The sequence below is a fragment of the Chelmon rostratus genome, chromosome 17 (genome assembly GCF_017976325.1).
Source record: "Chelmon rostratus isolate fCheRos1 chromosome 17, fCheRos1.pri, whole genome shotgun sequence".
NCBI classification, from domain to species: domain Eukaryota; kingdom Metazoa; phylum Chordata; class Actinopteri; order Chaetodontiformes; family Chaetodontidae; genus Chelmon; species Chelmon rostratus.
In genome coordinates this window covers 21,126,210-21,144,136 of record NC_055674.1, presented here as the reverse complement: position 1 = coordinate 21,144,136, position 17,927 = coordinate 21,126,210, and the positions used below count along the sequence as shown (strand labels likewise).

Here is a 17,927-nt window from a genome sequence, read left to right as displayed (position 1 = left end):
TCCCTCTCCCTTTCTCCCCCTCTCTCCCTCCCTCCCTCTCTCTCTGCCAGGAAACAATGATTTTATCACCTCTTTAGTTGAATGTACACAAACTGTCAGACACACATATCACTGTGGCCTATTTTTCCCATATTAAACTGCACCTGAAGGTAATTTGCTGAGTTTTCTTTGGTCCTTTCGGTCTATCTGACCAGTCAAAACAGTGACCTGACTGCTGGACTACACTAACACAGTAAATGAATATACTCAAACTTCTTTCCTTTTTTGTTCTTAGAAAAATAAAGTAAATGAACTAAAAATTCCTGCTCTCTTAGATCATCTCCAAAAGGAGAATTAAAATTAAACCCAGGCAGCATAACATGAATGTATGAGTGCATTTTGTGATATTCATTCAACAGATGAATTTGTTGTGAAAAGATTAGCCCTCAGTAATCCAGTTTGATGTAATCCACTACTTCCTAGACTTTTCCTTCAGGGCCCGAGGCGGAGGGATATTCCCTTGACTGACAATTACAGATAATTACAGCGTCAGAGTGAAAGCTTTATTTAACAAGCTGTGTCCTAAATTACCTATAATTGACGTGGTCATTTTATAAAACCATTGACGATGTTTGACGACTCTTTTTGCTTTTCCAGATGTTTGCGGGGCGAAAGACGTGACCCGCTCCTTCTGATTTATGACTTTACAGAAAATGGCTCCAGGCCTCTGGGGCACACAGAGACCTTACGCTGAGAAGGACGATGTTATTTTACACATTACTGAAGCCTTATTTTGATATCATCTGTTGTGCAAAAACAAATCTTTTCCACTGTCGGCCGAAAGTTAAATAAACAAAATGAAATAGGGTGGCAATGATCACTGGGTTTGATTTATTTCAAATGACATAGCTCATACTGACCCACAGCCAATATATTATCGGCAAAATATTAATTCAGTATTTGAAGAGGTTGTTGAATAAATTCCAGTCAACAGATCATGGCTTATATATTTGACTGCAAACTGCAGGTCATGAGGAGTTTCAGAGGGTCTCAACAGGACAACAGAAAAAAAGGGATGAAACATTTAAACTGACAGCAACCATCGGAGAAAAAAAAGAAAATAAAAGTGAAATGTTCACAATGAGAATTTATTCCTGTTGTGTAGCCTGACAAAGTCCCTGCAGCTGCCAGCTCGCTGTTCACCTGCAAAGATTCCAACCTGACTAAAATCCAGCTTCAGGGGGCAAAACTGAGTTTTAGCCCCCTCATTGAAATCGAGTCAGAGGAATGCATTATGATAATCAACACAAACGTCTTTAATGACCTGCTGTGATTTGTTTAATACATGTGAGATTTTCCAAAACCTTTCTATCTTGATCTTTCACCTGTTTGACATCTTTTATTATTATCAAAATATATATATAAAATTTGACTTATACAATTAAGTAGCCGTGTCCATTAAGTACCTATTTCCCATATACTCCTAAAAAGGGGGATTATAAGTAGGCTGCTTGTTCATATAGCCCATCAGAGCCCCTGTTGGTGCTGTGTCATAATGGCTCTTTAAAGCTCTTTATACTACACAGAACCGCTCAAGTGTTACCCCCTGTCAGCATTTCTAAAATACACACAATGGTCTGGATTGAATGAGCTTTTCTTCATTTCATGCGTTGTTTTAACGTTAGCAAACCGGAGCATCCTTTGAATCAGTACCGTCCCATGAAGAAGAACTACGCAGAAACCCTGAAGAACCCTTGTTTTAACACGTGTGCCTGCCCTCCCTGCAACCAGCTGGACAGACAGTGAAGCACCTGAAACGTCCAGAGAGAGGGACGCGGGGCCGGCGTTGAGTTGTAGCTTTATCAGAAAAGTCTTGGCAGGCAGAGCTCCTCTGGAGACAGAAATAACCGGACTGGCTGTGTTAAAGTGAGACGATGTCAGCGTTTGAAAGAAGAAACAGCATGATCTTCCTCTTACAAATGTGGAATTCATTAGCAATTAATCCAACCCTTACTCCATTCAGGACACACTGTCACAGCCTTACAAAACGAGGGGTGACCAGTAGCTTATCATGGCTAATATTAACTTTAACCAGCTGGACAGATGTTGCTGTGTGAAGGACATGACTGAGTCACTTCTCTGACTGTCTTACTCTGGTCTACTGCTACATGGAAAGCTGCCTGTTGGCGTTATCCTGTCATTGTGAGGCTGCTGTTCAGCAAAGAAACACAGTAACTCTAAATCTTAATAAGTGGAGTCAAATACACACAATTACCAATAACAAAAACATTGACATCAGTGAAACACAGTGAAATAATAGACTACAAATAAAAGCATAAAAAAATCATCTCCTTTTTGTGGAACTCGGGACATTTCAGAAAGGTTACCTAGCCTTACACAGCTGTAGACCAGCATGGTTTGTTCGCTTTGGAAGGTCTGCTAGGCTAACTACTCAATGGTTTGTGGCTGGAATGCAGTTTTTTGTCAGTTTGCTGCAGAGTGGTAGGATTTGCATGGCAGCTAATGCTCAGTCCTCCGATCTACAGGCTGTCAGGTCTGAGTATTCAGTCCTCACAGTCGAGGCTCTGACCAATTAAGCACTATTCATATCTGGCTAATCACTCCGGCACTGAGGTCTGAGCCATTTTGTTCATTTCTTATCAGGATGTGCTGGACATCACAGATGCAGACGCACAGCTAACCACCTTTAGTCGGCAGCTGACGGCTGGTTGGAAGCTCATTAGCAGTCTTACTGGGTTTATTTATACTGTTGTGGTTGCAGTGGTGAAATCATGTAGCCGGGTCTACCTCATTGCTATGGTTACAGTCTTGATGACATATTTTGTGAATGCTGGAAACAAGTTAAATTCAAAGTAATATTTTCTATCAAATTTGTAATTATCTTAATAGCTGTCTGTCCTTTACAATTTTCTTAGCTCTTAAAGTAAATTAGCCACATATCAGGTCACTGCAATTGATCTCTGCCAGTTTCATTATTTTTGCCTCCAGAGCGGCTCGGACTCTTAACAATGTCCATGTCCCTAACAGCTCCAGTCAGCTTGCTGGTATAAATCCACTATATGTCCCGGAAGTGTCGCGTCCTCCTGTCTGTCACATCATCTGAGTCCTCGGCATGGAGTCCTGCTGGTGTCCAGGGTACCAGTGAGCAAAATTGTTCATGTATCCTCCAGAATGCACCGGCGCGCCTTTGGCGGCCATGCTGATGTCCCACAGGGAGCATGGAGAAGAGGAGGATGGTGGTGGCGGGGCGAGGTGGTCCCCCTCAGGTCCACAGGGCCCGTTCTTCATGATCTTCTTGTATTTGGATCGTTTGTTTTGGAACCATATTTTCACCTGGAGGACGAGGAGAGGGGAAACAGTAGATGTGACTCCAGACACAGCACTGCAAAAATGCACTAAGTGGGCATGACATGGTCAGTGTTTGAAACCCCTAACCAGGACGCCCCGTTAACTGACCTGTAATGTGTTTTTAGGTTGTGGATCTGTGATTGTATTGTATAATAAATATCATGGAGCAGCCAGTGCTGCTCAGTGTTTTGTCAACTTCTTTTCTATCCTTAATTAACTGACACAGGGCGGTGTGTTAATTCGTCTGTGGAAATTATGACAGTATGCATCAACAACCTGAGCCAAGTGTACTACATTTCAGAAATGAAGAATAACTTAGTAGTATGAAAGACAAAGAGTTGAACAAGTTCATTGTAATGAAGTATTTTCCAATGACCTGCATGTGTGTGGAAAAACACACACTGACCTCTGCCACCCAAAATATCTCTTCAAAAGTTGATTTAGCTGCTTGAACGAGTGAATTATTACACAGTCCCTTGATATTTAGTAACCTCTCTGCTGCTTCGCCAGTACTGTCACCTAACATGACCTCTTATGGAAAGGAAACACGTAACAGAGTTGTGGACTAAATGCATCAATAATTCCACTAAAAAATTGGCCATTAAAAACAGCAGGGACGAACCATGAAAACCTGCAGGCCAGGAGGCCGACGTTTAGAAAGACTCATGTTCACGTGCCATCATCAAGAGCATACAGTATGTGCATCTAAACGCAGGCTGTTTGTTTAAGACACAGGCATATTATTGCATTAATGTTTTAACTGCTCCAACCAAACTGAACAGGACTTAAGTGAAGTGCGTGAATCCAACTTCCATAAAACATTTAACACTATTACAGAGACGTTTTAACGAGGTAATTAGAGATAACAACCACTGGCTATTATTAATATCGAAATGATTAAAGACAAAACCACAATAAACTATGATGAGGTCATATTACATGCAATATTGTATCCCTATACCGCCCACAAACACGCCTTCTAGGATTAGGGAATATGAATGGTGGCGCGTTGTGGGGTGGCGCACTAGCTGTCGTTAACTGTCACCATCACCAGTTTTTTGCCACCTGTCGGTCTTCAATGATCAGTAAAATATAAAGTTTGTGCAAAAGCCAAGTGCTCATATAAAGAGAAGCTCTCCACAGAGTATTGATGTTAGGTAATGAGGGTTAGCTAATGTTATGCTAACTGAATGCTAACAAAACGTTGGCTAATCATGCATGATTAATCTTCTGGTATCTAGAAAAATGAACTGTTAGCCTAGCTTTGTTTCTGACTGCATACTGCAACATTTCATGTTTTGAACCTTATTCAGTGTGTTTTGTGCTACCTCAGCAGTTCTCTGGGACACCTACAGCAAACAGCCAGCAGATGGCGAGCTTACACCCTTATACATAACATCCCAGCTATGCCAAGCTCCACTGTCACTATCATGCTATGGAGCCTCACTGTGTAACTGCATAACTAGCACAATGTCTAAATTTAACATAGCAACCCATCTGTCTAAAAGTGAGAAAATGTTAAAGCTGCATTCACACATTTACTCTGTTGGTCCTGCACTCATGATCTAACTTTTTTTGGTTGTTGGTCGTGTGATTGGCTGTTACAGCCCACTATACAGACGGCAGTGGCTCGGGAGAAACTGTTTACCGACCATGTCTAGATTTAAGTTTACCTGAGTTGCGATGAGTTGAGACTACCTGGCTAGATTGGTGGTGACGGTTGGTATCCTCCAACAATGGCCGACTGCTGCTGACGGCGTTACATTCATCTTTCCTACAAGCTACCATTATGGACAACAATGCAGTAACATAGCCGACAATTAGGTGATAATGAGTCATACAGATGCACAAATGATCCGTACAAACGTTGTGTAGGTCATGGCGTGCAAGCTGACAATTATGTTACAGAAAGTAAAGTACAGTGGCGTGACTGCACCATTGACGACCACACAAGATGGCAGAGATGCCAGAGGAGCTAATCACGTTCAGTATGATAAGATTACTGCAATACTGTGTTTCATTTACACCATTAGTCCGTACTGGTTTATAATGAATGGAGTGAGTCTGACACTGATGCTCTTCTTTGTGAAATGATAATGTCCAAACTATAAAAAACAGCCCCATATTAAGAATATTATGTGTGTGAATATGCCTTTATACCATGAGAATATCTGAAAATACTGAAGTGAATATCCCCTCAGCCATTTTTCTGCGGTCAGAGATGATTCAGTTGTGTTGGTGTTGATATAAATGCCATGTTCTCTGTTTCCAGCTTGCTTTCAAATTGAGCATCAAATTACATGAATATGCCTCTTGGGCAACCTGTCAGCTTGGCGGGAACAAATGAATCATAAATAATTACACACACTCTGTGTAGGACACTTTTGTCTCAAACAGGTTTTAACTGTGTTGTAAAGGAATAGCAAACGCCCCAAGGACTAGTGCTGCACGGAGAAAAAGGCCTGGCCGGCAACCGAGGAGAGGAAGATAAAAGAGAGAGGAAAAGACGAGAAAACACCCTTGGCGCTGAAATTGTTTTCTCCTACGCGCTGACAGTCCTGGGAATTATTACCCCAGGATTTTATGGGTATTTATGAAGATGGTTGAAGTGGTTTATGGAAGATATTCGATTCTATAAAAAATCTAAATTCAGACTGGTCTAATTGACTCTAAATATGTGGAAAAAATTATCCTTTTACCCGATAATCAAAGAGGCACCCAGCTTTCACACCCAGCGCTCAGCTCGCACAGCCAAGAAGTCAAGCAGCGAGAAATCTGACATTTAATTTGATCTCTATTGTTCCAGTATATCTGCTGACGTCAATCACAGCCTGTTAGAAGTTAGTATGGATGGTGGCAAATGCATAAAATTAAACTATCACTCCATAAAGCTGCAGTACCATTATAATTACAGCACATAATGCTGTTATTCAGAGATTCACTTGCAGTTTCACTTTAACCTCATACTGCAAGTTCTCCGATTTCTATATAGAGTAAATTCTGCAAATAAAATAAATAAAATCACATCTGAAATCTGAAGAATTTAGTTGCCTTTATAGCTTACAGCCATGCTAAATGAAAGACCATCTTTACAATAATCTGTAAACTAAAGTGATAAAAAAAAATTACAGCTGCCAAACTGCAGTGCCTGCAGTGTAATAATTACCGAGAATGGTGCGCCACAGTGGTGGCTTATGGATGAAAACCTAAAGTGAGTGTGTGGAGAGCAGCTCATCAGCCCGGGAGTCAATCAACAGCACGTTAACTTAATGCAGCCTCAGTGAGAGTGTTTTTGCTGTAATTGTTGGTTTCATATTCCAGCAGCAACACGGAGCTGACAGCTTCCCTGAGAGCGCGACTAATGACACCGACATTAGAGGACATTAGAGGAGGGTGGCTGAGAGGCAGGACAGGTGCCGCTGAGTGTGTGTGTGTGTGTGAACATGATATATCAATCCAAACCTTGCACTGTGTGTGTCTGCATATTCTTGAAAAACGTTGATCAATGGCGTCCTGGGAAGATTTTCTGAAATCAAAGGCTTTCATTGGTTGAAGCTGCGTGGGCCAGTATGCGTCTGTGTGTGTGTGTGTGTGTGTGTATGTGTGTGTGTGTGTGTGTGTGTGTGTGTGTACGTGTGAGATCGAGAGAGTGAGAGTTAAAGGAAAAACGTTAGAACTGTGCTACGTGCCATTTCTCAGCTGTGTCTGGGAACATTAGCAAAGTGGTCAGTGGTTGGCTGCCAGCCTAATGGCATGAAGGCAGGCTAGAGATGTGGTGTATGATCACTATCTTCAAGTGTGTGTGTGTGTGTGTGTTATGTTTCCATCTGTATACAGTATGAAAATGCACATGAGCTACATATGTTTGGGCACGTATGTGTGTGTGTGTGTGTGTGTGCGTGTGGACTGATGTCCATCCATGCATGTGAGGAATGTGTGTTTGTGCACAGTACATAGTGTATGTGTTTGTACAGTGACATACACACACCAGGCTAATTACATCTGACTGAGAGCAACACGACTGTGTGTTTCAACACAAGCTGGTTTTTGTCTCCGCTGATTTACTGTTTCACCACCAGAAACAGAAAAGGCAAGCCAAGCAAAACACAACATGCTATGTGTTAACTAATATATTATACTGTAAAATGGTATAATATAATATAGTGTTTTCCCAAATGTCATTGTTTACAACATCCATTAGCTGTACCTGCTTATCATCAGTTTTTAATTGAGCTCAAATGCATTTACTCTGTATTGACGAGTCAATGGGAAATTGTTCCTCAAATTAAAAACTGTGAAATTATATTTTTTCCCAAGAAAAATTAACTTAGTTTTGCAGGGAATTTGCAGTGTGCAACAAGAAGATTATTTCTTAAAAACTGCATTCACACTACAGGTTAGACTTGCTGTTAGCTTCCAGCGCCAATCCTATCGCCAGACATGATCTTTAAGTTCAGTGTCAATATTTAAAAAGCACTCACTGAATGTCTGCAGCATCTGCACGTGGCACGAATGGTTAAAGGTGAAGTCTGTGTGGTTAGCGACATCGCTATCATTCGCCAAAGGGCCAACAAACAGGCATTCAGACAGGTTGAAAACAAACCCTCAGGTTAGTGAGATTTATTTGGAAACCTGAATGGCTGTATGAAGAAACACCACATACACCCTCAAATGACCCCTCCCATAATCAGAATTTCGTCCATTTAGTCATGTGGGGAGTCAACAGCTGACTCGGTCTCTAACACTCAAGCTCTCCACTGGTAAACTCACCTGGAGAAGGACTGCGTCTGCGACCTGCCCAATAAGCTGGAGGAGCTTGGGGTGTTTTGGTTAAACCTACAGATACAGTGAGAGCATAAACTGGCTAAACTCTTTGTTAGACACCATCCTTGTCTGACTTCTTGTTCAGATCTCTTATACTTTTAACCTCTCTCTAAAAAAAAGAGATAAAAAAGTCGCTGTAACTTTGACGGGAGGTACAACCACCTCATTGATACGTCTGCTGCATTCCCCTCCGGTACAGCAGGTGGCAGTATGTAGAGCTTTAGCTGTAACATCTAAAGATGAGAAATCAATCAAATGTCACCTGCCAATAAAACAAGAAGGAGAAGAAGAAGAAGAAAGACTAAAAGTCTATATGAGTATTTCACCAAATGGGAGGAGGCTCAATGGCTGAATGAAGAGCAACGACCGTCAAAGTCATGCTTGTAAAATACACCACCTGGATTTATTGAATCACACGAGGGAAAAGCAACAAATGTGCCAAACTTAACGGAAAGCAAGAGGCACAGAAATGCATCCACCTTCCTCAACCTCTCCCTCCAACTGCGACAGTAGCTTCTCTCAGAATACCAAGTGAAGCGTCATGTGTCAGTGATGTGTACAGATCATACATCACTAAACTAAGAGCTGAATTTATCTGCGTTTAGTGTTTTTATGTGTATAAAGCAGGGAAGTTCACAGCATTTTGATAGAGTTTGATAAGAAGGTCAATAGCACTCTCATGTCTGGACTTTAAATATAAAGCTGGTTAGCTTAGCTTAGCATAAGGAGTAGAAACATAGGGAAACAGCTAGCCTGGCTTTGTACCTCGAAAGCTCACAAGTCAAAATTGTGGGTGTTTAATCTGAACAAAAAAACTCAATCTGTGGAGTATTTCATCTTTCTTCACTGTCTGCAGAGACTGGATGCTCCAAAAAATAATTTAGCATTTTGACTTTTAAGCAACCTGTAAAACCAGTTCAAATTAAGTCAGGGCATTAAATCATTTCTGAGCAGGCAAACTGTGGGAAACCCGTCTGTAGTGCTGCTACATCTGAAAAGCTCTCACCTTGATACTGACTCGAAACTAAACAGGGCAAGCATTCACAGAAAAAACGGTCCCCCTTAAAACCCTCCAGTCTTTATCCCAAACCCACAAAAATGTGTCTGCATTCCTGAAACTACAGCCAGAGATATCCTTTAATTGCAGCGCAGTATCAGCCAAACACCGACACACTGTAAAGACTATAATACAGTCAGTCAAAGCACACTTTCCCTCATCCAAACCACCTCAAAGAAGACAGAGAGAGAAAGATTTTTTTTAAAAAGGTGCTTCTTTGATGAGTGTGACTGTCAGCAGACCACGTTTGAAACCACTTCGCCACTCGCTACAAAAGGCGAAGGCAAATGAACGGATCATCTCTTACTCCCCGTGTAAACAAAGCTGCGGTGCTTAATTCATACGGGATTAGGACAGTTCATCTGATGACCTCAGCTGTTTGTGTATACTCAGCACACACACACACACACACACACACACACACAAACACGCACGTATCGTATTTCAAATGAGCTATTTGGGAACAACCCTGTCTAATGTCCCCCCAGTGGGACACCTGCTCAGTACTCTACCCTTTACTCCTCACCTTTTCGCCACGTGTAGCGTACCTTTGATAGCGCTGCATCATGTGACTTTTCAGAGCGTGCCACAGACCCGGTTATTTCTTGGCACAAAGATGGCGTAGCGTGTGCCGCCTTGTCCTTTCCTGAACAGCGGTTCTAATCACAGCTCTCAGTAACAGCGGCTGGACGGTAAACCTCGTGTGAATGTGCAGCTGATGAAGAAAAGGCTTCCTGTTTTACAAATTTCACCTGGTGCTCCCAAGTTCAAAAATCTTTTTGGTGAAGGACTAAATTGTTAAAAATGTCAGAAAGAATTTCCATATAATGCTAATAACTAGGCTAAGCTACCTTACAATGCCAAAACACAGTAACTAGTGTAAATGCTTGTTAGGTCTAAACTGCGTTAAGACTTTTTGACATCTTTTTTAATAATATATAAAATGTTTAATTTGTACTAAACACAGCTAAAACCCAAGTCAAACCAAGCCAAGGAGAGCTAACGCTATGTCAGATGAAGCTGCCGAGATAGCCACCGCTAGCCTAGCTTAGTTTACCTAAAACTAAATTCACGAGTCATTTTTCTCACACAGTTTATCTGTAAATGAAAAAAAAACAATTTTAATAAATCTTTGTAATTCTGTGTTTTATTCCTCTTAACCAAATGAGGCAGTCGCTCAATCCAGTCAGAAAAAAAACAAGCTGAACATCTGCTAAAGGCTAACTAGTTTAGCAGATTGCAGTAGCTGCAGCTCTCACCTCATTCCTGTGAACTTTAAACTATGAAACTGTGAATCCATCTTTCCTGACAAAAACAAAGATTTTATTCCTAAACTAACCGTAAGCAATCAAAGTAAATTCTTCAAACAAACTAGCAACGGTCAAAAAAGCTTTTGTTGGTGGATACAGTGTTTGCCCCTTTTTATGTCCTGAGGATTATCCAAAGGAAAAGCGCAACTTTCTACATTTTTGAGTAGTAACTGCAAATTCCTTGAGAAAGCTTCTTTATTCTAAAGTCCAGCCTGAAAACCCGTGTAAGAGCTGCACAGCACATCAACTACTGAATCAAATAAATGTTGCGGACAGCCAGATTATGACAGTTATTCATGATGACGTGTGTTTTTCATCTTGGCACAAGTTATTTCACATTGTACTGCATTTTAAAGACCTCTGAAACTGAACGACTTCTCTAATATCCTACATTAAAGACGTTCAGGCATAAAAATCATATCTGATAGCATTTCTGTCCTGATGAAACAGGTTTGCTGTTCACAGATGGAGAAGAAGAGGAATAAAATTACTTGCAGGCAGTTTGTGCAATATCAGTATCTGTCCTGTGTGTTGCTTTAATGAGCTGGGTAGAGGTTGAATCACGATTGTCTAATATCAGTGGAGTGTGGAAAAGCAGACATTTATTGATAGGAAAATGTTGTGGATTATTATTAAATCCCAGAGCGTCTCATAAAAAAAATATGGAATTCACATGTTCATGCTGGTGAAACATCCCTTGTTCAAACGCGACAGCGTCCAACGTTGGTTCACCAACTGCACGTAGCAGACAAAATGGCCGCCATTAGGCTTTTATTTGCCCGTGACTGCACGTGTGTGTGTGTGTGTGTGTGTGTGTGTGAGTTCTGAGAGAAAGGAAACAAACAAATAAAAGTGTTGGGAGGGAAAGATGACCAGTGGCAAAACAAGTCTTCCCCTTAACCTCGGCAGCAGACATATAAATGTATGTTCACAGTTACACCCAACACACACACACGCACACACACACACGCACACACACACACACACACACACACACACACACACACACACACACAGAGGCTCCAGCCCTGTTCTTTGGTTCATTTCCAGCGTCTTTGTTTTATCTGGCCTTGTCGCTCGGTGTCATGTCCTTTGTTTTTTTGATTTTAACGACAAGCGTGAAGCACTGAATGAGCACATGACACCAGTCACCAAGAATGCACCGGTGCCTGTTTGGGCTTTATGCTGACCTCGTCGCCCTTTCACTGTCAAAACGGGGAAGTCTTTGATTTCAAATCCACGCCGACAATCACACACGCGTCAAACTGACATTCTGCGATAAATCTGATTTAATTTTTTCTGGTTGTGTTTTCCATTAACAGTCTCCATGTGTGCATGTTGAATCAGTAATACTGTGTCGTGCTCATCCATTCCAGTGAGAGCTCATGCCTTAAAGTGTGTGATATATACTGTGACAGCAGGGTGAAGCACGTATGCCCTCAGTTAGAGAACTTAGCCAGCTCTTATCCTGACAGATTTTTATGTTTTGACCTTCAGCATTGTAACATTTTTTTAAAAATTCTCATATTAGTAGAAAACATTCATTATTTTTGTCTATTTTTGTGTTTGCATTCAAGACATTTTTTTTTTAATTTCCTTGCATGATCAGGCTAAAATAAGTTGGAGAGTGTATTGATGTCAATAGCCCACATTGGCTTATTTTGTGTCTTTTTTTGTGTGTGTGTGTGTGTTAGCCACCACAGTACCTGGGTCTGCGTCAGGCCCAGTTTGGCTGCCAGGTCGGCCCTCTCGGGCAGGGCGAGGTACTGGGTCTGCTGAAAGCGCTGGTTGAGCGCCTGGAGCTGCAGGCTGGAGTAAATGGTCCGAGGCTTCCGGATCTTCTTCCCCTTCCCGTTCAGCCTCACCTCCCCGTTCTCGATCACCGCCGTGGGCTTCTCGTGTTCTGGGGGACAGCGGGAATTTCCAGAGATAAACATCAACACAGTGGGGACACAAGCTTGGCCTGAACGTTACAGAAACCATCCTGCAAAAGATCACAAGATCAGTCGCAGGGTTTCTGACAGTTCTCGCCATGTCTGTCACTCATTTTAGCTTCTTTAAAGTGAATCTTGTGGTGGCTTTTCTGATTAATCAGCATTTCTGCTCCAAAAAAAATGCTAAAGAGAGTAGAACGTGAGTAGTGTGTAGATGGAAAAGTAAAAGCAGCAATTCAGGGAGCAGGTCTGCTTTTGTACAATATACACGTGGCCTCTATTAGAGCGTGATGGAAGTTTTTAAGATTAAACAGAAACACATTCAGCCTCATTTCACAGGAAATTTGTACTTGCGTGTTGTTAAAAAAAAGCTTTTTCTTTTTGTCTTTGTGTGTAGGGACAGTCAGTCAGGATGTGCATGGACTGAACCATTTTAATACAGTGAAGAAGTTTAACCTTGCACCAAACCTCAGCACATTAAATTTAACCACAAAATGGAAGAAAGTAGTGGAGGCGGCATTTTTCTTTAAATGGACTAAAACATGAATTTGGAATGACGCTCCTTTATATAAGGCTCATATAAGTATATGAACATAAAGCTTTCCCTTTTCTAAGGTTAGTGTATTTAACACTGCAATGAGCTGAAGGAAAACATACCAGAACCGGAGCACAGATCTGAAATATGTCGAGAACGCTGTAAAGTGAGGAGGATGACTCCATGACAACAGAGCAGTTTGCTTTAAGTGCAGCTCAGCTGAGGGGGCTTTTCTTCTTCTTCTTTTTTTTCAAGAAACCTATACAGCCGTGTATGTTGGCCCACACTGATCTTTGTTATGACATGAGCTTATAGCCTGCAGTGGCAGCAGAGAACAGCTGCCGACGAGCCAAGGCCCCACAAGATGTTCTGCAGCGCAGGAGAGAGGCGGCAAAGCAAGGCGCTCTCCGAAGAAAGACGGAAACATAGACAGAAGAGGGTTCATTTTGAGAGGAAATTGTAGCTGATTGTAAAATCAGCTGTTGTTTTCTCTTTAGATATTTTATTTCCATTAAGTCTAACCTTACTCAGGTCCCATATGAAGGAATTCATACTTTGACACAAACTGGACCTGATGATTTAATAAAAGAGAGAAATATAGAAATAACTATAATGAAATATAAAAATAACTATAACGAATTGTTTATCCAACCAAAGAATTATATACATTATTAATATTTCATCTTTACATTATATGTGGATTGTATGTGTGAGCATATATATATATATATATATATATATATATATATATATATATATATATATATATATATATATATATATATATATATATATATTATTCTCTCTGTTTGACCTCTTATGAAGAAAACTTATTGAACTCCAATAAGAGACACATCGCCAGTTTTATCTGGGAGCTGAAGACCTGTCAACAACAACCATCGATACCGAGAACATGACAATGCATTGAGTTTCATGTTTTACAGCTCACTCTGTCAACATGTCATCAGTTCAAAATCACATTTCTAAGGAATTGTCATCTGGGAACACACACTGAGGATGTTTTATTTGTGGTAAAATAACTAACTCTACATGTCCTGTAGAGGCAAGCGGAGGAAACCAGTTCAAAGTGCTGATCTGGCCCTTTCACATCTCCATCTGATTGATGTCTGTTGACCATGAAAAATGTAAATTAAATGAAGCTTTAAATGAATATGTTCAGCAGTTTACAGCAACATGCATAGAAATCAATGAAAAGGGCACAAAGGCGAAATGGGATTAATTATTTTCTTGAATTTTTCTGATGTATTTGTGTGTATAAATGGTGAAACTATATTTTTTGCAACTGAACTGTTGGATAAGAATATTTTTCTTGTACTTTGGCCTCTTTATACTTGTTAAATTTACAAAATAAGACGCTGAGTTTGTGCTGAAAAGGAAAGAATCAGAAAGAAAGAACATGAACGAAAGACCGTTTCGACAGAAAAACCAACATGTGTTTGCCAGCACATAATAATAATAATAATATATTATTACTACTAGTAGTAATAATATATGAAGATATATGAGACTCCACATCTGCTAAGAATTTAATGTAACATATATAATGGTTGATAAACTTCAGGCTGAGTGAAGTGTCCAGTGTGCACACTCTTCTTCTTCACCACAAAATGCACAAAGCAAAGATGGATTTCAGAAAATGAGTCTATTGTATAATAATAATATCTTCTTTTTTGTCAGCGCAAACCTCATATTTTTGCTCTTCATGTCACCATATTAGATTGGGAAATTCTATGTTTTTATCATTTCATTGCACTGAAGCAAACCTTTTTAGACTACAAGCCATCAGCTATAGCAGCTGCTGTCTGTCACCTATATTTCAAGTGTTCTGCAGTAAATGTGCATGGAGTGATCCATATTTCTCACAATAGGCCTTGCTGGTGTGGGCCTAAAGCTATAAATCTAAATAATAATTTAAAAAATAATTGTTGAAAAGTAGTGTTTTATTATTTTTGATTGTTCTGTGAGCAAATGATCTGTTCCTGAAAGGTTAGAAAGACAGTTAAAGACAGTTCAAATCTATAAGAGGCAGGAAATATTCTTGGTTTAATCGAATTCAGTAATTGGTTTTATATTTTTCAGGTGTGAAAGAAGTAAGCCTAGTGGAAATGTTTTTATAATTATAATTAATTCCATTATTATTATTACTATCATTATTATTACTATTATTGTTGTTATTATTATTTTATTATTATTATCACTATTTCATTATTATTTTATTATTATCATTATCATTAGACGCGTGTGTGCAGGCAGCAGAAACAGGCTGGCTGTTATCTGAGAGATGATGGGCTGAGTTTTGAGGCTTTGGGTTTGGAGAGCGCGCAGTCCGCGGGCCGCTGCGGGACACCACAGAGCCGCTTCTTGTCCCACAGTCTCTGCAGGCCTCCAACTCATCTCCGATCCAACCCCAAAGTACACTAAACATGACGCTGCGGTCGACCTGTGTGCATCCAATTATTGTGCGCAATAAATGACACGCGTTTTACAATAGAGACGCACTTCAAGTTCTCCAGTGGGCCCGAACAAGACAACAGTGAAGAACACATTTTCTCCTTAAGCTGTTTCGTGCGTGTTGTTGCGTTTAATGTCCCGTTAGGCGGTACAGTTATCATCATTTCGACTTGGGCCGTCACATCGGTAGTTATTGAGGAAGACCCACAGAATCATTAGTGAAAAACATTTAGCCTATTTTTAGCACGGGTGGGCCCAGTAAAAGTCAAATAAGCCATGACTCAGTTAAACTCATGCTTCAGAGTGGCTCAAAGTGCTTTTTTCTTTCTCTGACATGTTTCAACTCCTCACCAGCTGAAAACACGTGAAATAAATGGCAGAGTCAGTGTCCGTGTGCGTCAGGTCCTATCGGTGATAGCTGTGGATGCAAAGGAAATGTGCAAACATGAATATTCCATATTTGTCCTGAATAAACCTACCCGCGTCCTCCAGTCTGGTGTGTCCAAGCGCGCCGCCGTGACCCCCGTGCTGATAGGGCAGGTAAGCCCCGGGGTGGTGCGCGCTCACCGGGCTGTGATAGGACGGGTATCCCAGCGGGCGACCGTACGAGGATGCGCCGGAGGAGAAGGGCCCGTCGTGCTGCGACGGCCCGACGGCGTGCAGACCGTGAACCGGGTAATGGTTGTGGGACAGGCCGGGGGAGGGCTGCTGGGGTCCCGGGTAGCCGTGGCCGCCGAACTCCAAAAACGCCGATTTGGACGGATCAGGCGGGACTAAAGTGTCCGATATAGAGCTCATAGTCATCATTGGTTTGAGGGGCAGTGATGTGGAGGGAAATAAGAAGGGTCAGCTACGACCTCCAGGCGGGGGTCATCATAAGACAACCCACCATCAATGTTAAAAAAAAAACTCTGTCGACTTTCAGAGAAGTGTTTCACTTTCCATAAACCAGCACCAGCCGTTTGAAATGTAGTTTGCCTCCGACAAATGTCACTATATTCCCGCTGAATGAAAAAGCGACTATAACGCGGGTTTAGGAGCGTTTATCCTCCGCTACATCCCAGCTGAAGGCTCCACAAACATGACGCTCAGCGTTTAAAACCATTGACAAAGACAAGACGCACGACAGGCCAACGCGCCAAGACGGCACCCGCAAAAAAAAAAAAAACAGGAACTCCTGACGAAAAGCTCGTAAAAATGATTTAATATCCTTCGAGTCGGGTTATTTTCCTTCGTCTCTCCGTGCTTAATAACCAGTCCGGTGCTTGTCCTCTCCCGCGTACAGAAGAGGCGCCTGGCAGCACAGAGGAGCGCAGTGTGTTCCTCCTCTCCGCGGCGCGCTGTGCGTCCGGACGCGCCGCTCTCTGCCTCCACTTGGCGCACACAGCGCGCTCATTGGCTGCGGCGCTTCGCCCTGTCACACAAATCACAAGCGGCAGCGGCGGCGCGGCCGCTGCTCCAGGCCTCGGTGCCCACTTCACAAAGAAGACTTCAGCCAGGAGTCATTTTACACGTTCAGATTTAATCCCGCGGGGGTGAAATCACGGATAAAAAAAAGTAAAAAATCTGCAGACGCAGACATGAGCTGAACAATCGTCTTAATACAGTTCAAAACAGTCTATTCAAACTGAGCGACTGGCTAAATAAATAAATAAAGAATAAAGTAAATAAATAAAAGGTAAACCCAGCCAACAGAAAAACAAATAAGTGCTGATAAGTGCTAAAATATTAGCGTTATTACTGTGATAAATTACACTTTGCCACAAGTTATTTGACCTTATCTATGATGAGGTACATCATTGCTTGTGGCCTTTGATGCACTCGATCCTTTGCATCATTATACAAATAATATAATAGTAATAAATTGGTCTTTGTTGCCATTTTTGACATCGAGGGTTAACAGGATATTCAGTCTATTTAACAGTAACTGTCCGTTACCGCCGTGCCTGATAAATAAGGACAATGGCAGGTTGGCTCGCGAAACCCAGCGGCTCCCCAAAAATAAAATTCGTCCTGCCTGCCAAAAGCAAAATAAGGCGGATCAGACCGAATGATCTTCATAAGCTGCTGCTGAAAGGCCGCAGACCTTATTATCCAAATTACTTTTATGAAACGCACGCTGAGACTGAGCCGCAGAAATCCAATTAGACCATCTCATTGTTCTACTTTTACTTCTCTCTCTTTTTTTTTTTTTTCTGGAGCGTCTTTCTGACGACCTTATCGAGATCAACCTGATTTTAGGCCAGCGTAGTGACAAAACACACACACACACGCACACACACACTGACACTGAGGGCACCGCCTGTGGTCCCACACCAGGGACAATTACAACAAACATGGGCCCTCTAGAGAAGCTCCAGACTTGTGATTTTGGCAGAGCAGAGGCTCGGACACTGTAATTTCACTCAGCTCACGGTCATTATGCTCATCTGCGGTGGAAATCCCGG

The 17,927-nt window shown here is 41.5% G+C and overlaps 1 protein-coding gene across 1 annotated transcript; it reads right to left on the bottom strand.

The window, feature by feature from the left end:
- Positions 1-383: 383 nt before the first annotated feature.
- LOC121620627 (homeobox protein Dlx4a-like) lies at positions 384-16,803 on the bottom strand. Its single transcript, XM_041956753.1, has 3 exons — positions 15,960-16,803; positions 12,246-12,442; positions 384-3,333 (listed from the first exon to the last, which is right to left on the bottom strand). Exons 1-3 carry the CDS (start codon positions 16,285-16,287, stop codon positions 3,091-3,093), a joined length of 768 nt encoding a protein of 255 aa, XP_041812687.1. The 5' UTR covers positions 16,288-16,803; the 3' UTR covers positions 384-3,090.
- Between the last annotated feature and the right edge of the window lie 1,124 nt (positions 16,804-17,927).